Here is a 21472-nt window from a genome sequence, read left to right as displayed (position 1 = left end):
ATTAATAATCCGAGTTTTTGGTGATTCGCAGTGCGGATTGTCTGACCACATTTTTCCTATCCTGAATCTTCTATGTTTGGTCTCTTGTGGATCTGTGGTTCTGCAGCAGCGAATTCTCCATTGCCTGTTACAAAACTCCATTTGGTGAGTGTATTACTTGCAATTGTTATCTGCACACCGGATAATGCACTATTGCTCTATTTCTCTTTTACAGCAATCTTAGCATTTAGGGTTGTGAAATAAGATATCAGACCATCCTATCAATTGCTTTGACCTTTGCGCCATTCACATTTGGTCGTTATATTATTGCTTTCCTGAATATCAATGAGAGGCTCAGTCAGATAAATTCTAATAAATCCCTTTAAATAAACCCCTGTACCCCAGTCTGAGAAGATGGACACTACATTTGTTACTGGTGGTAAGAAACCATCGGATCACTTGAAGCCTCCATCACAGGAGCAAATGATGTAATAAAAATTACCTTAAAAAAAAACAAAAAACTGATATAAAATCAGGGAACAAGACGCACTTACCTGTAATACAAATTTTTGATCTATGTACTTTTTGGCAATACTGGGCTGAAATTCTTGGCTTTCCAAAAATCGTATGAAAAATTCATATACAAGCTGGAAGAAAACATAAAAAACATAAGCCATGGGATCGACCAGCGGGGAAGATGTTGTCAGGATTCAGAAGTAAGTCCCATGTCGGACAGGTGCCGGTTCTACCAGATATGGGATGGATAGCAGCGCAGTGCTATTAAAAAAGACTTTTCCCAAAATGTTTTTGGATAAGCCATGTTTCTTGGCTTTATGGTGTAACCTGAAAGTTATTTTCAGAAAACCCTTTAAATTGTGGATTAGTTGGGGTAGTCCCATTAACAACAAATATCATTTGAAGGACTGGTGGATGTGAGACCTGTGAACCTCTCGGACCCCCGGATCCTCTTGATTATCCAGGGCTGGCGTGAGGTCATCATTGCAGCCTGACACACACGTGACATCACACCAAACCAGTCTAAAACGGTTCTCCCATCTCTATAGATCACCCACCTACAATTGATGGGGATCCAGCTGATGTGACTCCCCCAGATCCTAAGAATGGAGGGGTAGTGAGCATGTGAAACCTCCACTCCTAAACATGCTCACCAACCCTTCAGTCACACGTGGGACCTGGAGACCTGTTTGTCTGATTAGTGGGGGTTCCAGCAGCAAACCCCCCCCCCCAGTGATCATACATTTATCATCTATCCATGATGTTTATGTCACATCCCCTTTTATCCTAAGCGCGGCTCGTGGAACAGACCCGTAACTCTGTATATGGGTCCTTATAGTTGGCACATGCAATATATTGGGGCACAGGAAATGTTGCCTCCGTGCCCATATTCCCTGGAGCTGTAACAAATGACTAGATATATAAATAAGTGTGTATATTCTCCCTGAATCCCAACTCCGCTGCTGACCCAACACCGCAAAACTTATTCAAAAACTAAGTTTGTATAGCGGCGGTCCGTCTTGCTGGCTCCCTAATGGCTGAGAATCTCCCTACATGGAGTCACGATGAGGGGCATCGCTCTGCCACTCTGATGTGAGCAGATTTCATTTGTGATGTCTTCGCCTTGTGTCTGAGACTTTAAATGTTTAGATTTAAGGCAGAGGCCGTACAAGGAGCTTTTTTTCGCCGCTGGGAAAGGAGGAGCCTCTTCTATTTTTACACTTGGGCACTAGAAGCTGACAATCCGCCATGTTTCCCTTGCTGTGTCGTTATATGCAGGGTCTATAGACAGCTAAGGGAGGGGCGGGCAGACGTACCTGTAAGTGTGGCCACGACGCTTCGAGGGTGGGTTCATCTTCTTCAGGATCAAACTCATTGCTGTCGCTCGGAGGGAGAGTCCTAAATATATTGCAAGATACCTAAAAACATGGACATAAGAGAACAACGTCACTTTACAGAAACAAATCTCCACAACACGAAAAAGTGTGGGAAAAAGAAATCCTGGCATAATAATAGCAAACTGACCCTAGGTGGTATCGTTCTGACTGTTTGGTATCTTAAGGGGTAGAACCTTTTTAAGCCCCATCCACAGACATATTGGGCAAAAAAAAAAAAAAGATCTCAACACCAAACAGATCAGTTGATGTTAATTCACAAAGACCCCCATGAAGTGCAGGAAGGCAGGTCAGGAAGTATAGGAAGACAAACGTCAAAACAGGTCACAGTATCCGGGATTCTGGGCAGAATATTGGACGCCTTCAGTCTTGAATATTTCACTAGTACGGCAGACTAAAGAAGGACTAGTACAGCCGGGCTAACTCTTCTTCAATAAATGCAGTCATGTTCTGATATTTTTAGGTCTTTTTTTCCCCCCCACATTAATATTTTTTTTGAAAAGTTGAATTTCAAGTAATTTGACTCTTACTGCTGTAAAGTCGGAGTAACTACTTTAGTGTTAACAGTTAAAGGGGATCTGTCAGTAGGACCAACCCTGCCGTCTATATGGGCACGTAGGTCAAAGGAAGCTGAGTAAAGTGATACCTTGATATCTGCGATCCAATGGTTAGTCCAAAGAAATCCACATTTATAAGAGCTATGGGCCGGACATAGATCTCAATGAGAATCTGAAAGGAGTTGTCAGTGTGAGACATTTAATGACTGACAGTCTGCTCTCAATAACACACAGCTCTGCAGTAAGATCAAAGCAGACAGGGCTTGTTGTGCTTGTAGTGAGACAAGATTCACCTCTGCTGTACTGTGTTGGTTATAATCAGGCACAGCTCTGCAGCAGAGCTGACAAAATTATGAGAGGACAACTGCTGCTGCAAATTTGTTTGTACTGAAATGAAGTTCAGCTCTGATGTGTAGGGCTAGCTCTGTTCTTAGTGCAAAGCTGTGTGTGATTATGAGAGCAGACTGTCAGTCATTGCATGTCTCACACTGGTGACACCTTCTATCATTTAACATAAGCTCTGGAGGCAGATTCTCATGCAGATCTATGTCCCTCCCATAGATCTTAACAGCTCCTTTACATGTAAGAACAAAGAGCATTTCTCTGGAATAAAACTAAATTTTATTTAGCTTCTTATGACCTGCATGCCCCATATAGACAGCTTAGGAGGGCTGATCCTACTGACAGATTCCTTTTAAAGGGAATCTGTTACCAGGTTATTGCTACCCCATTTGTTTTAGCATAGGGTAGGGGCAGAAACCCAGGTTACAGCAATGTGTCACATACTGGGCTGCTTGCTGCAGTTTTGATAAAAAACGTTTTTCTCTCTGTTGCAGGTCTAGCTCGGAATGCTGAGCTGTGTATAACACCGCCCAAACCACTGATTGGCAGCTTTCTGCCTATGCAGAGTGTACAAAAAGCTGCCAATCAGTGGTGGGGGTGTGGCTGGACTACCTGTCTGCAGGTTTACTAGTCCTTTAAAGGCAATCTCCTGCTGATAAAACAGTGATTTTATCAAAGTTACAACAAGCAGCCCAGTAAGTGATACATCGATGGAATCAATGTCTCGGCCTCTACATGACGCTGTTCTCAGATTACATAGAAAAAATCTGCTCATAGATTCCCTATAAATGTGACGAATAGGTGTGGGGAGGAAGCTACCAGCTTCTATATTAGGCTCACTCCTTAACTGTGCAAAAGATGGCAAAGTACATATTGTTCCAGGGTTAATAATTACACCGTACAAGACGAGTGTTAACGGCACAGTACACGGACAAAGGCGGATTAATAAATTGATCCAACGAAAATCAACTATACTCATTCCTGATCATTTGCAAATCATGCATTTAATAGGCAGATCGTTCACAGGCTGATCACCTCCTTTTCGGAAATCTAAAAGTCAGGGATGTTAGCAGCAGAGCTCAGTGCAAATGAGGTTGTGGTGCAGACAAGATACAAACTATGCAGCATATTGTTGCTCCATGCTATACTAAGGGTTATATGCATGGCATTGTCCTGCTCCTTAGGCTGTGTGCACACGTTGCGGATTCTGCTGCGTTTCCGCAGCAGTTTTGGCCCTGTGGAAACGCAGCAGTTCCGCAGACATGGTACAGTACCATGTTATCCAATGGCATTTCAAAACCGCTGTGCTCACGCTGTGGTTTTTTCCGCGTGGTTTTGCTGCAGTTTACAAACCGCAGCATGCCAATTGTTTGGGTGGATTCCGCAGCGGTTTCACACCTTTAACATAATAGAGGTGTGAAACCGAAGGCCAAACCGCAGGTCACTTTACCAGCGGTTTAACCTGCGGATCCGCGCGGAAAAAGCCGCAGGTGAATCTGCAGCGTGTGCACATAGCCTTACAGTCTCGGGATTTCAGAAATGCACCTAAGAGAGACATCATCGCTTTAGCTACTTATGAATATCCATAAGAGGTGCCATAAAAGTCTTGAGAGGTGGGTTCTAACCCTGGGGACCCTCCATCTGTGGAGAGAATTGGTGTCCCTGACCTTTTTTCTGGAAATCCAGCAGACCGACAAGTATGGAAGTAGGGGGACGGCTGCGGAGTTATGGAGATCGCCAGTCCCTCCTGCTCTCCCAGGATTTTTACCCAGTCTTGGATACGGAGTTCATATAACTGATAGAGATGCAGCAGTGACCGACTGCAGTTCTTTTGACCACGTTGGGAGTTGTATACACTACAGGTATAATGAGCCGTCAAAGTGGTGGTATTGCACCGTTCAATGTGTCCATCTTCTTCCTCGCGCTATGCATGGACAATGTGCTAAGAAGCTACTCAATATTTACCGTAGTCCAGTGCTAAGCTGCACCATGGCAATTACCCATGCAATGCATTTCTATTTTTACGCTTCGCGCTTACTACGCCGATTGCAGTATTTAGTAAAATGTCCCCCTTCATCAATCCCATACATGCTGACGGCCGTGCTATTTGCTCCAGCTTTAGTCATTCAGTGTTAATCTGATTCTGTGAACGAGGCTCATATTTACCAAAGCGAATCCAGTTACTTCGCCCTCCCATCCCCACGCGTCCCACAGAACTGGTCTGCTGGGTCCCACCGGTCTTTTCCTTTTAACTCCTGATGAGTTTTTCATCCTGTCCTTTGAAGGAGGAAGCGGCGTGTTTATAATTAAATCCTGACTTCCCCTGTATGTGAGGGACGGTTTCCAGCAGCGCCGGTGATAGGGACCGCCGCACAGAAGCCACTCCGGGTCGCAACCGCCGCACGGAAGCCACCTGGAGCACTGATTTAATATACTTGATCTGATACAAATCCAAACACTAATACTTTCATAAAAAGCAATTAATCGATCAGTTTTTGTAATGTTGAACCCTAAAGGTAACCCAAAGAAGCTCCAAACTTCATGCAGATGCCGGCCACGGTTGGCAGCACTTTTGGAAAGTGCTCTACTTTCTTGGTGACCCCAGGATGGTGTAGGGAGACCTACAAGTAATATTGTCTGGGGTAAAAGTATAAAAATTAGCTCACCCAGAAACCTGTAGTGCCACCCTGTAAGACACTTCATGCCCATTATAAAAGTTCTGACATTTGAGGCATGAGTTGCTATAAAATAACAAATGGAGGTGTAGTCACTCCCTGCCACCCCTGGGGATCCGATGCAGGCCATTCTGGTGGCCCAGAGGGGAGGACCGTGTCATCCAGGTGTCACGAGACTGCAGTAGACTGACTGGTTGCAGCGGTCAGGTGAATGAAACAATGTGCCATTAGAAAAACATTCAATGATGTGCTGTTCGACACATGATCACTGCAGCCAATCGCATGCTCTGGGAGCGATAACCATGCCGTCCAGATGTCACAGGGCTGCTGAAGACTGGCTGCAGCGGTCAGGTGAATGAAACGGTGTCAGGGAAACATCTAAGAACGGACTGTTACACCTGACTGCTGCAGCTGATTACAGGATACAGTGGCCTTGAGGCACGCGGACATCAAAATCATCACTTCTGGAACCAACCACAAGAGAGGCCTGGACCCCTGCTGTGAGTGACTGAAGTAGAATATGCCTAAATTTTCTATTTCTTTTTTTATTTGAATGGAGCTTGCAGAAAAAAAACGAGTGCTTGCTGCAGGAAGGAAAACACAAATCAACAAACTTTTACATTTCTGCAACAGCTCTGTCTCGAGCTAATCCACTGCTAGATTGTAAGCTCTTCTGCATCGCGGACATGTACATGAGCTGCCTGCTATTACACGCACTGCTTGGTTACACTAAAAGGACAAGAACAGAGAAAGCTGGTTTATTGGCAAAGCAGACCACATGTTCACATGGAGAACTGCTGAGGTTCTCTAGCACATTGGCTACAGTAATTCTTTGTGCTATCCGGCCATATACGTCTGTCTGAGCGAGCCTTATAGTGAAGGTCTCATCACGCATAACCCCTTTCTAGCGGAGGGGGGGCATCCTGCAGACAGGGGTGGTATAAGGACTTACCATTCTTACTACTTCCGGGTAGGTCTGTTCTGTGAGGCAGCCTCTGCTTATCGTGATGTAGTCCACCAGTTCATTCAGCGTAGACCGTTTGTATTCCTTCATTTTCAGATCAGACAGTGTATCCATGAAATCAAAGATCACACAGCACTGCTGAAGCTTCTTCAGGAACAGGTCCGGCTGCTCTGTGGTCGTGACGTCTGAAAAGGAAAAAAACCCGGCATCAGATGTGACCGTATCACGGCAGAATTACTTTACATATAGATGTAAGCGGCAAGAATTTATGGATGGACCCCATGACAGAGAACTAATGGCTCCTCATAGTAAAAGGGGTCACACAGACGTCCACCAGGAGACTGATCCTGCGCTGCTCCAATGCCAGAAGTGAAGAGTCTTGGTAAACATTGACATCCTTTTTCTCTGCTCGGTTCCTCTGTTAAACCTCCTGGAAAGTGCATGCGTAAAAAATAGAATCAGATGCAGCTACCTCTGCTTTCACCATCATGGGGCTTCTTCCTGCATCCTCGGAATCGATCAGCCCTGGAAACCAATCCTTCATGGTCAGCAACTCATAACTACATCGTCTTATTTAAAAGATTATCCCTAAATTGTAAGTTCCCCCATCTATAGGAAATCACAGATTTTTGGGGTGTGAATGCTGGAGGACCTAAGAATGGTGCTCTGGATCTCAGGAACTGGGGGAAAGGGCCCAAAAGCTCAACCTCCACAAACAGCTTATACTTAAAGTCGAAAAATAATATTTTAAAGCAATTTGCATTGTTTTAGCATGAAAAAAAAAACTTCATCTTTTGTTTTACTTCCACAAGCTGCTGTTGGGAGCTCTAAACAGAATGAGCAGCTGACAGTCCCTTCTTACTACCTCTATATGAGCAGTCTTTCCAGCTATCATGCCATGTCCTAAAAAGCTTTACAATCTTTTCCTGACACGCAGGGCATAAAGGACCAATGTGCAGAGACAGTGAGGAGAGTGAATGAGCATGTGGAACCACCAGAACCGAGCAGATTAGGTGGTCGTGCACAATGCTATAAACTCTGGACACTAGGGAGCACCCTCCGCTGTAAGTAACTGTTAGAAGTCATCATTGGATCGTTTGGCAAATATCCTCTATATAGTGAGCATATTTAATGGCGAAAAACCAATAAGTGTTAAATAGTGTATATAAAAAGAAAAAAAAACAACCCTATACCTTGCGGTAACCAGCTGCGGCCAGGCCGCTCTATGAACACTGTTGTATCATGCAGTATAAATGATTTATTAGCCGCCCTCCACAAGGCAGCGCGTTAGGTGATCAGTTGTACCGGTGAGGCCGGTGCACACAGCCAGATCTGGTTACCGGGCCTTGTTAATAAATAACGTCTTCGTCGCTCCCACAATATGGACCTACTGATGTGACGAATAATTACTTAGCAACTCAGAAAGTCCATCAATACTGCTCGGCGGTGAAATAAAGACCATTTAACATGTCAGTCGGAGGCAGAAGAGAGCGGCTGGAGCTCGGCTACAGAGGAGTGCAGGGGAGCCGTAGAGGAATCATTAACCTCGCTACTATTAGGGAGTCGCTACATCAGGTTATGCTTGTGAGATTACAAGAAATGTAGGAATCAATGACTAGACCACTTGTCTCACCTGTGCCGCTTGACTCATGTGGGACACTAACCAAAATAGGGATCCTTTATCATGAGTTTGGGACATTTATGGCAAACATATCCACAAGGCTGACTGCAGAATACACCAGTCTATACGATACAACAAGCGCATGGTGTGCTCCTTTAACATGGGAACCTACGGGTGATATCTGCTGTATAGTACTGCTATGCAGAGCCCGATGCACTTGCATATATGGACACTTAGCCAGATACTAAATTATGGGAGCAGATAAAGAGCTGGATTTATTATTCACAAGGTGTTAAGTCATTATTTTTTCATCTTGTAGTATTCATTGACATCTTTAGTGCCAAATCCATCAAAATGGCGCACGTGGGCCATGAATTTTGCACAAAGTCATAAAAGCTATATATTTTAATATTTCATCTTTTTAGAGAAAAAAGTCATGTTCTTCTAAAAAGTCACAAAAAAATTCAGATTTACATAAAATCACTGAAAGAAAAAAAAAAAACGAAAATACAAAAAAAGGAACAAAATAAAAATGAATTAAAAAAAAAAATGCACTTGAAGAATCAGCTGGAAACCATAAACCCCAAACCCTCCCACAATGACGAACGTAAACCAGGTGAACACAAAAACTTAGAAGTAAAATAAGACCAATGAAAAAAATCAGGCGAAAACTACACAAAAAAGGAGCAATGCAATAATGAATCAGGCTCCATCTGTTCATTCTTGATTTGGACAGGGCACATCAGTGCATGGCACCATATAAACACCTATTGGTGCAGTCAGCAGGTGAAGCAAGTAAAAAGGCCATCATCAACCCACCTGGCAGTCGTATCAGTTAAATAAAAAAAAATACACCCCAAATGTTCCTGGTTATATAATAATCACATTGTAAACATACAGGAATCTACATACAGTGCGGATTCAGCCATATACCAACGAGTCCGTCCTGGACTTGTACACCCCTCTCTCTGCCTGCGGCCTGACTTCCATCTGTCTCCCATATTTTGCTAATCTACAACATGTACGATAAGAAGCAGCAAAGAGAAAGGTGGGAGGGAATATGATGGCGGGGTCAGACTACATAAGTTTACTTGTCGTCTGTCACCATGGAAACACTTAGGAGATATACAGTGGGGCAAAAAAGTATTTAGTCAGTCAGCAATAGTGCAAGTTCCACCACTTAAAAAGAGAGGCGTCTGTAATTTACATCATAGGTAGACCTCAACTATGGGAGACAAACTGAGAAAAAAAAATCCAGAAAATCACATTGTCTGTTTTTTTTCATTTTTTTTTGCATATTATGGTGGAAAATAAGTATTTGGTCAGAAACAAAATTTCATCTCAATACTTTGTGATATATCCTTTGTTGGCAATGACAGAGGTCAAACGTTTTCTGTAAGTCTTCACAAGGTTGCCACACACTGTTGTTGGTATGTTGGCCCATTCCTCCATGCAGATCTCCTCTAGAGCAGTGATGTTTTTGGCTTTTCGCTTGGCAACACGGACTTTCAACTCCCTCCAAAGGTTTTCTATAGGGTTGAGATCTGGAGACTGGCTAGGCCACTCCAGGACCTTGAAATGCTTCTTACGAAGCCACTCCTTCGTTGCCCTGGCGGTGTGCTTTGGATCATTGTCATGTTGAAAGACCCAGCCACGTTTCATCTTCAATGCCCTTGCTGATGGAAGGAGGTTTTCACTCAAAATCTCACGATACATGGCCCCATTCATTCTTTCATGTACCCGGATCAGTCGTCCTGGCCCCTTTGCAGAGAAACAGCCCCAAAGCATGATGTTTCCACCACCATGCTTTACAGTAGGTATGGTGTTTGATGGATGCAACTCAGTATTCTTTTTCCTCCAAACACGACAAGTTGTGTTTCTACCAAACAGTTCCAGTTTGGTTTCATCAGACCATAGGACATTCTCCCAAAACTCCTCTGGATCATCCAAATGCTCTCTAGCAAACTTCAGACGGGCCCGGACATGTACAGGCTTAAGCAGTGGGACACGTCTGGCACTGCAGGATCTGAGTCCATGGTGGCGTAGTGTGTTACTTATGGTAGGCCTTGTTACATTGGTCCCAGCTCTCTGCAGTTCATTCACTAGGTCCCCCCGCGTGGTTCTGGGATTTTTGCTCACCGTTCTTGTGATCATTCTGACCCCACGGGGTGGGATTTTGCGTGGAGCACCAGATCGAGGGAGATTATCAGTGGTCTTGTATGTCTTCCATTTTCTAATTATTGCTCCCACAGTTGATTTCTTCACTCCAAGCTGGTTGGCTATTGCAGATTCAGTCTTCCCAGCCTGGTGCAGGGCTACAATTTTGTTTCTGGTGTCCTTTGACAGCTCTTTGGTCTTCACCATAGTGGAGTTTGAAGTCAGACTGTTTGAGGGTGTGCACAGGTATCTTTTTATACTGATAACAAGTTTAAACAGGTGCCATTACTACAGGTAATGAGTGGAGGAAAGAGGAGACTCTTAAAGAAGAAGTTACAGGTCTGTGAGAGCCAGAAATCTTGATTGCTTGTTTCTGACCAAATACTTATTTTCCACCATAATATGCAAATAAAATGAAAAAAAAACAGACAATGTGATTTTCTGGATTTTTTTTTCTCAGTTTGTCTCCCATAGTTGAGGTCTACCTATGATGTAAATTACAGACGCTAAAAAACGAGTGAGCGGGCACCAGCCAAGTAAATACTCATGCAGGGATCACCACATGCAAGTTAACTAGACAAATGAACAGGAAAAGAGAAAGGGACTATGCATGTATGTGGGATCACCACGCCAAAAACCAAATATTTATATAAATATAATTTTTATTGTAGAAAACACAAAAAGCAGCAAAAGAGCAGCAAAAGACAACACACATAAAAACAATTAAAAAGTCTAGTCAGTAGACCGCTGGCTGCAGAACGTAAAGGCACCAATATGGAACAATAACATACTCAATGTCATAGCATATAATACAGACAATATGGTGGGGACAAAAAAACACAAATGACTGGACAATATAATAAGATCCTGTACCTATATATAAAGTGCATAGTACATGACTGAGAGTGACAATCAATACCTCCTGGGAGGAGCCCTATAATGTTTGAAATAAATCTAATAAGTGGAGTATAAATAACAGGTATAACTCCCAATGAGATGAAGTCAATAGCCCAAAAAGTAACCGAAGTTACCAAAAGGAAAAGGGCTGGTAATGTATGTCAGTTAGAGACCCCAAGCAGGAGTATAATACATCACCCAAAGGCACAACAGTCCGTAAGTCCAGTCAGAGGTCGCCCCAGCGTCTGTGTATGGTGCCAGCAGCCACCGCGGAGTACAGTGACCCACGCGTTCCGACACCGCTAGGTGTCTTTCTCAAGGTGAGTGCTATTGCAAACTCTGAGCGCCGCTTATTTAAGTCAAAGAAATCACAAATAAATCCAAACCAGGTGACGGCTGGCGGCGTGCAGGGAAAATCATGGAGGCGGAAATCACCTCACAACATATCTATTGCGCAGGCGCCGTCGCGCGGCAACCAAAACACAACGATTGAAGTCTCGTGAGACTAGAATATCCCGCGCCTGCGCAGTGCGTCCGATCGGGTAAACACAAGCAGCCTTGTGAGCGCTATCAGCGTCCATCAAGGATCAACAACTCAAGTGAATAACGAATCACACGCATGCGCGATTCAACCCACAGATGGCCATGACAAGAAGGCGAACATAGTGTAAAGCATGCATGTGCGTAAACACCCTTCCGACAAGATGGAAGAATATTGAGATAATACATACTCAAAACCTGTGGGGGATGTATATCCCGCAGATGCACACTGTAGCCCAATGGGCACAGAGTTGGTTATTTATGGGTATTTTATAAGTACGACAGCAATTCATTAGAAAACAGGTATCCACACCCGTTTACTCAATCATACATATGCACATAACCCCACAAAAAGGTTTATCCAAACGATAAAGACAGTTGCTATCCCATCAACCAAATCCACATTTTATGTGGACTAAAACATTTTTACAAGCAACGTAAGTCATAGTAACTGAGCACTAATCAGGGTATATACCCTAATTGGCCCTAGAGCAGGGTAAGAGAAAAAACACATGTGGTGCACCAATGCTACTGTATCAGAAGGGCAGCGCTTAATAAAATAAATATTTTAAACCCCTCACGCATGCATCTATAGTAATCGAGTGTTACGGCCCAGAAGCAAATGGCTCAGATGTTGACATAATAAAAGAAAAAATCAAATCAAACAAGTATATACATACTATTTTTATATAACAAAGGCCATAATTTTATTGAGTTAGGTCAGATAAGTGCCCCCACACACAAGAGGTCTCATTGATGTACACCTGAATCTGTACACCCAAAATGGTGGTGGTCACACACGCCACACCAGGATGTGATACAGAGCAACAACAATATGTCTCATATTGTTGTTGCTCTGTATCACATACTGGTGTGGCGTGTGTGACCACCACCATTTTGGGTGTACAGATTCAGGTGTACATCAATGAAACCTCTTGTGTGTGGGGGCACTTATCTGACCTAACTCAATAAAATTATGGCCTTTGTTATATAAAAATAGTATGTATATACATGTTTGATTTGATTTTTTCTTTTATTATGTCAACCTCTGAGCCATTTGCTTCTGGGCCGCAACACTCGATTACTATAGATGCATGCGTGAGGGGTTTAAAATATTTATTTTATTAAGCGCTGCCCTTCTGATACAGTAGCATTGGTGCACCACATGTGTTTTTTCTGTTACCCTGCTCTAGGGCCAATTAGGGTATATACCCTGATTAGTGCTCAGTTACTATGACTTACGTTGCTTGTAAAAATGTTTTAGTCCACATAAAATGTGGATTTGGTTGATGGGATAGCAACTGTCTTTATCGTTTGGATAAACCTTTTTGTGGGGTTATGTGCATATGTATGATTGAGTAAACGGGTGTGGATACCTGTTTTCTAATGAATTGCTGTCATACTTATAAAATACCCATAAATAACCAACTCTGTGCCCATTGGGCTACAGTGTGCATCTGCGGGATATACATCCCCCACAGGTTTTGAGTATGTATTATCTCAATATTCTTCCATCTTGTCGGAAGGGTGTTTACGCACATGCATGCTTTACACTATGGTCGCCTTCTTGTCATGGCCATCTGTGGGTTGAATCGCGCATGCGTGTGATTCGTTATTCACTTGAGTTGTTGATCCTTGATGGACGCCGATAGCGCTCACAAGGCTGCTTGTGTTTACCCGATCGGACGCACTGCGCAGGCGCGGGATATTCTAGTCTCACGAGACTTCAATCGTTGTGTTTTGGTTGCCGCGCGACGGCGCCTGCGCAATAGAGATGCTGTGAGGTGATTTCCGCCTCCATGATTTTCCCTGCACGCCGCCAGCCGTCACCTGGTTTGGATTTATTTGTGATTTCTTTGACTTAAATAAGCGGCGCTCAGAGTTTGCAATAGCACTCACCTTGAGAAAGACACCTAGCGGTGTCAGAACGCGTGGGTCACTGTACTCCGCGGTGGCTGCTGGCACCATACACAGACGCTGGGGCGACCTCTGACTGGACTTACGGACTGTTGTGCCTTTGGGTGATGTATTATACTCCTGCTTGGGGTCTCTAACTGACATACATTACCAGCCCTTTTCCTTTTGGTAACTTCGGTTACTTTTTGGGCTATTGACTTCATCTCATTGGGAGTTATACCTGTTATTTATACTCCACTTATTAGATTTATTTCAAACATTATAGGGCTCCTCCCAGGAGGTATTGATTGTCACTCTCAGTCATGTACTATGCACTTTATATATAGGTACAGGATCTCATTATATTGTCCAGTCATTTGTGTTTTTTTGTCCCCACCATATTGTCTGTATTATATGATATGACATTGAGTATGTTATTGTTCCATATTGGTGCCTTTACGTTCTGCAGCCAGCGGTCTACTGACCAGGGCTGTGGAGTCGGAGTCGGAGTCGTGGAGTCGGAGTCGGTGCTCATTTTGGTGGAGTCGGAGTTGGAGTCGGTATAAAATGGACCGACTCCGACTCCTAAAATATATAATAAATTGGGTACAGTAATTCAATGCAGGATGTGCTGAATATTTTTTCATAGGAGTTTGGGAAAGTTATGAAATGTCCTATAAATGGCTGTTCTATTCCTGATCTAAGGCTACATTCACACACAGCGTTTTTCCTGTGTTTTTTGAGGATACGTTTTTCAGCTGCAAAAGCTGATCATCTTTTTAAAAAACCGCATCACCTGAAAGGTTTTTGAGCTCATAGATAATGTTTTCAATAGCAAAAGCAGATTAGAAATCTGCTCTATCTATCCATTTATCCATATCGGTCTATCCATATCGTATCTGTACCAAAAAGAATGAAAACCGGGTAGTACACCAATATATATTCTGTTCTATCTAAATATCTTGATTATTGGATCATAGAAATGATTAAATGTCTGAGGTTCACATTGTACTACAATAAATTTTTCACTTAAATATAAGCAATATGTGTGGGAGTCGGAGTCGTGGAGTCGGAGTAAGGGAAATTGAGGAGTCGGAGTCGGAGTCGCAGGTTTGGCTTACCGACTCCACAGCCCTGCTACTGACTAGACTTTTTAATTGTTTTTATGTGTGTTGTCTTTTGCTGCTCTTTTGCTGCTTTTTGTGTTTTCAACAATAAAAATTATATTTATATAAATATTTGGTTTTTGGCGTGGTGATCCCACATACATGCATAGTCCCTTTCTCTTTTCCTGTTCGTAAATTACAGACGCCTCTCATCTTTTTAAGTGGTGGAACTTGCACTATTGCTGACTGACTAAATACTTTTTTGCCCCACTGTATATGCAAAACGGAAAGAATTTATAAGAAGACTATTTGCAAAGAAGATTCATATTTTACTCCAGATGCATCACAGCAAAGACCAACAAATCATCTAAACAAAGAGTCCACAGATCGTATATAAATGATTGCTCGTGACCGAATCACGAAATGGGAACACGTACAAGACAGACACAGCGTACAGATCATCTTTCTTCTACCGATGTACATGAATCTGTAGTTATGTTTACAATCTGCACTGTGATAAAAAAAAAAAAAAAACACAACATTCAAAAGGAAGGAAGCACGACACTGCAACGGCAAACATCCTGAGCAGAGCCGTGCTGCAGGCAGGTACGAGCTATGCCGTCCAAAACAGAAAGCACCAAGCCTAAAATGTGCAAATGTGGACTATGAAAAGGACGACCTCGGCCTCCTCCGGTGAGGACGCTGCTGGCCGCTTAATACCATTTGTGATCACGCACCTGGTATTAGTCCTGCTAGGAGAATGGGGAGAGTCAATACCAAAAGGGAGCAAGGAGGATCGTGCACACTCAATTTCAAGATGTCCAATCCTTTGTTCCCACACAAAAACCACCGCCAAAAACGTCTGGCAGCAGCTTTCTCCAGTAGAAACACCAAGATGGTCAAGTATGCAGATTTATGGGGGATCAGGAGGAATGAAATGTTTGGCTACCAGTTGAACAAAGGTGTACAGAAGCCTATATATACGGCAAATATCTCACTACAAAACCTCTGTCACTATTGTCTGGCAGGATCGTCCATTTAGAGGATGTGCACATCTATGGGAGGTTAGTGGTAACACTGCAGCCTCTGTGTCCTAATACAGCTATCCACTTGACAAGTGCTTCTGTCATGGCAGAGCAGCTCTAAAAATCAAAGCTAAAAATAAGACACATTCTCACCATAACCATCAGCGTTGTACTTTCCTTCCCACCAGGAATTTATGCTACTCGCCATGTCTAACCTGCAAAAGCGAAAATAACCCACAGAAGCCCACGAGCTACAAGTCCCCATGGCTTCAGGAGGATGCACGGTCCCTGCGTGCTCCTCGTACTGAGGCTCCTCCTGTCAGATACAACCACCATCTCTCGGTTCATTACGCAATAAGATTTCCCTTCACTTGAACTAAAGAGCTGAGATTAATCCCTAAAAAAAACCCCAGTGTTGTCGCTCCCGCACAGAACACAGTGCCTCTGCTCCAGAGTCCAGTGGGTGATGGCAGCTTTATACACCAATCCATCCACTGCTCTGCATTGTGCTTGGTGATGTAAGGCTGCATGCAGCTGCTCAGCGATGAAGCTTTCTGCGTGGATGCAGCTTTTGTCCTGATGTAATTACCAGACGAGGTCTGGACTCTGCACTTATGGAGTCAGAAAAGCATTGGTGACTTTTCTTCATTCAGCCCACTGCTCCATAACATTACAGGGTCTCCACTTCAAGGCCAAGCTGCTGTAGCACCTTCCACTTCTCAATATCACTTACTGGTGATGGGGGAAGATTTAGGAGCAAGAAATGTTATGAACGGACTTGTTACCCCGGTGGCTTCTATTACAGAACCATGCTGGCGTCAGTGAGATCTTTATCACCAGATGTTCTCTCACGTCAGTAAAGAGGTGACGGATGTTACACACCCGTTTCGGAAAGGGGGACGTATGTTATACACCGGAGAGGGTAATAGGACTGAAGGAAAATCTGAATACAATGAGTAAGACGTTTCCCAGTACTTTCCTCCATATTATAAATGCACACACACAGTGTAGGTGGAAACTGTAGGGAACAATATCTGAAGGTTATCACCAAACAACCCGGCAGGTTTATAATTGAAAAAAATAGTAGAACAAACAGTGACAGAGGCAAAAATAATTGCCACCCGCCGTACAACATAAGTGCCAGTACACTAAGCACCGAAATGTATGAAAACATGGAAAATCTGTGGTATGAGCCTATTACCTGCAGGTGTTTATGGGAATGAATGGAGGAGCCGGCTGTCATGCTCAATAACTTCGCAGACGCTATGTGGATTTCCCTCTGCTCTGACACAAATAAAGGAGGCCGGGTAGGTGGAAGCATCGATCCTTAGTAACCACTAACAAAGCAAACTGGTGGGAGAGCGCCACAAACGCCACGTTATCTCCACTTATGGGAAGCTCATGAGCAATGCAAGCTGAACGGATACTATTAGTCCTAGCCAGTAATAAGGGTCATATAAGAAGTCATGGAGGTCATCATACAGGGGTCCCGCTAATCCTCTACACTGCCAAGTGCTGGTAACCAAAGTCTGGGGGCCGCCGTAGCTTCTGCACTGGGTGATGAGGAGCATTTCTGTTTGATAGGTTATAACATTTGCTGCTGCTTCCACACCACCTCCGCACCCTCCTTACTACACAATAAAAAGGTCAAATATCCCCTTCAGAACCAACTTTAGCTGTTTCCAGCAGAGTAAACGATGTGGTGATATTACAGCACATCTGATGAGCTTTGGTCCCTTTACTAGAGGCCGGTCGCTCCTCCACCTGTAGGATTACACAGGTAGTAATTGTTCACAACAGTACTCCAACCAGGAGGTAAGAAAACACAATCATCTGCATCGATGAGACCATATTTATATCAGGAACGTAGAGGACCACCTCCTGCTCTTATTCTATTCCCATGCCCCACTAAGCATAACAATTTTTTTTTAAACCCACCATATCATTTAAAGCACATTTTTATTACATTTACGCAAGCCGGTGTGGCTAACAGGATCCTCTGGGGTGTGTTTCTAGGCACAACTAGCAACTGTGAGGGACAAGGGATACTCCATTTTGGATTTATTAATTCAGGCTTGAGATCTTCCTCCACTCCTGAAGCAGCCCCCACCCTTGGAAGAAGTACACAAATCCCCAAAAGAACAGAACTTTTGCCAAATGGCCAGAGAATTAGAGGCCACATGTTAATGAAGGTGAGGAGGGGCAGAGCTAGGACCTCCTGCTGTCTTTTGTGCAATGCAGCCAACATCAAAGGAAGCTCCAGACACTTGAGCACCAACACCCAGAGATGAATTACAAGAGTACCCTACATCTCATGGGTAAGTCCAATATACCATCAAAACCCTGGGAGCCCTCCGCACACACCCCTGCGTCCTATATTTCTCTAGCTGTCCCGGATACCGATCTATCGAGACTGGCTCTCCAGAACCACTTAGCCGAACCAAGTTTGGACTCTCCGTATCGGTCCAGCCCCAACAAATCCGTTGAGATGTCAGTCGTCCCTTTTGAAACTCCCCCTAGGAAGTTATGACCCATCCTAGATATTGGGAATTATTTCAGCTAGGAGATCAAGGGAGGAGAATTCAGTCCAACACAGAGGTGCAGTGGCAAATATGGGAGGGGGCGAGCTAGGGGTTAAAAGCTAGCTACACACCTTTAGCCTTTGCCTTTGTTCTGCCATGGAAGTCACGTCACGTCACGTGTAGAGACGGACCAGAAACTAAAAAGGTGCCTGTGGATATGAGAGCTTCCCCTCATCCACAAGTCATAAACTGTAATGTGACACATTCAGCTAACTGCAATCCCAACCTGTACCCTACTTTTCTGTACTTCTGGCTGTAATATCTGTATATTACTCCATATATATTAGTAGCATCTATTGCGCCTTTCGGTAATTAAAATATCAATTAATTTTGGACTGCTCTTTTATCTCAAAACCCTATTTCCCACTTCCGTGAGTTCGGCTAGTACTTATACACTACCTGTGGTTGGTATCTGAACTGATATAAGCTTGTTAACAGACCGGGCTTATATCTAACGAGGAGCTGGTGGCAGCAACCGTTCTGGTGTTATTGGGGGATCCAGGCAGTGACGGACCAGAGGTTTACATATATATTCACGGCCTGGGACTGGTGATATACAGCTCTGGGAAAAAATTAAGAAACAGCTGCAAAATTTTCAGTTTGTCTGATTTTTCTCTTTATAGGTATATTTTTGAGTAAAATGTAAATTGCTCTTTTATTCTATAAACTACTGACAACATGTCTTCAATTTCCAAGCACTAAATTTTGTATTTATTTTCAGAAAATCAGAAATGGTCAAAATAACAAAAAAATTCAATGCTTGCAGGCCTCAAATAATGCAAAGAAAACAAGTTCATAATCATACAGAATCAACCATACTAATGTTTTATCTCAGGAAGAGTTCAGAAATCAATATTTTGTGGAATAACCATGATTTTTAATCACAGCTTTCATGCGTCTTGGCATGCTTTCCACCAGTATTTCACACTGCTTTTTGGTGACCTTATGCTACTCCTGATGCAAAAATGTAAGCAATTCTTCTTTGTTTGATGGCTTGTGACTATCCATCTTCCTCTGGATTACATTCCAGAGGTTTTCAATGGGGTTCAGGTCTGGAGATTGGGCTGGCCATGACAGGGATTTGATGTGGTGGTCCTTCATCCACACACTGATTGACCTAGCTGTGTGGCATGGCGCATTGTCATGCTGGAAAAACTAGTCCTCAGAGTTGGGGGAACATTCCCTGAGCAGAAGGAGTCAACTAGTTGTTTTTTTCCCAGGATAACCTTGTATGCGGCTTGATTCACACGTCCTTCGCCAAGAATAGTCTGCCCAATTCCGGCCTTGCTGAAGCATCCCCAGATCACCGATCCTCCAAATTTCACAGTGGATGCAAGACACAACAGTTTGGCTTGTACGCCTCTCCAGGTCTCCGTCTAGCCATTAGACGACCAGGTGTTGGGCAAAGCTGAAAATTAGACTCATCAGAGAAGATTACCTTACTCCAGTCCTCTATGGTTCAATCCTTACGGTCTTTGGCAAACTTTAGCCTGGCTCTCCTTTGCTTCTCAATGATGAAAGGCTTTTTTCTAGCTTTACATGACTTGAGCCCTGCCTCTAGGAGCATGTTACTAACTGTTCTTGCCGTGCACTTCACCCCAGCTGCCATTTGCCATTCCTTTTGTAGGTCACTTGATGTCATCCTGCGGTTGCTGAGTGACATTCGAATAAGATGATAATCATCCCGATCAGTGGAGAGTCGTTTTCACCCTCTGCCAGTCTGTAGCTTTGTGGGCCCCAATGTCCGCTGCTTGACCTTGTTGTAATGGACTGCAGTCTTAGAAATTATAAGGATGGAGGCAACATGACGCTCACTGTATCCCTCTGCTAGTAAAGCCAGCATTGAGCCCTTCTTTTCCTCACTCAAGACTTTTCTTTTCAACTCCTTTGGCATGGTTAGATTTTTTTTATTCCTATTACTTCTGGGATATTACTAGCACTTGTATTGCCATCCAGCTTGTTCTATTGTAAGAGTATTGTGAACACCACAGCAGGTTTTTTTTTTTTATACTTTCCTTCATTAAATAAGATTTGGTTCAGGTGATCACCTAATCAGAAGCACATTAAGTAGAATGAGGTGTACTCTGGTTGGAATTCAACTGACACTGGAATGGAATGGCTGTCAGACATTTAGAGAAGCTGATTTTTATAAAACTGTGCAGTGGTCTCTTCATTTATGCCAGAGATGTATATACCTCCCTTACTGCAGAGTGCCCCGATAACCAGTATGTGACAGGGCAGCCTCTCCGGCGACTACTTGTCCTAGGTGCAGTTTCCTGACTGACCTGAGGGTAAGGCGGGGCCAGAGAGCTGCAACTGTGTACGATCGTCACAGATTGATGACGGCGGGGGGATAGCAGTATCCCCCGGCTCTCTCGTGTGGGTTTTCCTTACAGCAATGCCCCCTTGTAAAATCATATCAATTAGCACAAAAAAGGCCCATATCTCTGGGCTGTACGGTGAATTTAAATAAACAATGAAAAGCAGAATACTAAAGGGAGTATTTGGAACAAAATACCGCCACCTACGGCCATATGCCACAAGGTATCGCCACCTACTGCTGTCTAAAGCTCAGTTCTGCCCCGTAAGGCTGTATACAGCCAAGTAACACCACCTATGGGTATTCAGGGCTGTGGAGTCGGTAAGCCAAACCTGCGACTCAGACTCCTCAATTTCCCTTACACCGACTCCAACTCTCCGACTCCCACATATATTGCTTATATTTAAGTGAAAAATTTATTGTAGTACAATGTGAACATCAGACATTTAGTCATTTCTATGATCCAATAATCAAGATATTTAGATAGAACATAATATCTATTTATTGGAATACAACTTTAGAACACAAAAAACTAATAAATTGTAAATATGTAATACACTGTACATGTATACGGTACAGACCAAAGTTTGGACACACCTTCTCATTCAAAGAGTTTTCTTTATTTTCATGACTATGAAAACTGTAGATTCATTCTGAAGGCATCAAAACAATGAATTAACACATGTGGAATTATATAATTAAAGTGTGAAACAACTGAAAATATGTCTTATATTCTAGATTCTTCAAAGTAGCCACCTTTTGCTTTGATTACTGCTTTGCACACTCTTGGCAGAGCAATGCCTGTCCTGGGCGTCCTTTTGGGCAGCTATGAGGTGTACCTGACTGGTGCTAAAAAGAAAGGAGTGTTAGGTTATGTGCCCACGTAGCTCTTTATTCCGGA

General features: G+C 43.4%; 1 protein-coding gene across 3 annotated transcripts in view; it reads right to left on the bottom strand.

The window, feature by feature from the left end:
- The window catches only part of PPP2R5E (protein phosphatase 2 regulatory subunit B'epsilon), a 119238-nt gene that overhangs the window by 42261 nt on the left and 55505 nt on the right, over window positions 1–21472 (bottom strand). For all 3 annotated transcript variants that reach the window (XM_073570911.1, XM_073570894.1, XM_073570903.1), the window contains exons 3-5: window positions 6416–6612; window positions 1812–1913; window positions 534–626 (exon numbers count right to left, since the gene is read on the bottom strand). In XM_073570911.1, coding sequence (XP_073427012.1) covers window positions 534–626; window positions 1812–1913; window positions 6416–6612 — 392 coding nt within the window. The remainder of the gene's footprint in view (window positions 1–533; window positions 627–1811; window positions 1914–6415; window positions 6613–21472) is intronic.

Source organism: Dendrobates tinctorius, unplaced genomic scaffold (genome assembly GCF_039654945.1).
Source record: "Dendrobates tinctorius isolate UK_male_01 unplaced genomic scaffold, ASM3965494v1 ptg000006l, whole genome shotgun sequence".
Taxonomy (NCBI): Eukaryota; Metazoa; Chordata; class Amphibia; order Anura; family Dendrobatidae; genus Dendrobates; species Dendrobates tinctorius.
This window is presented reverse-complemented; position numbering and strand designations above follow the sequence as displayed.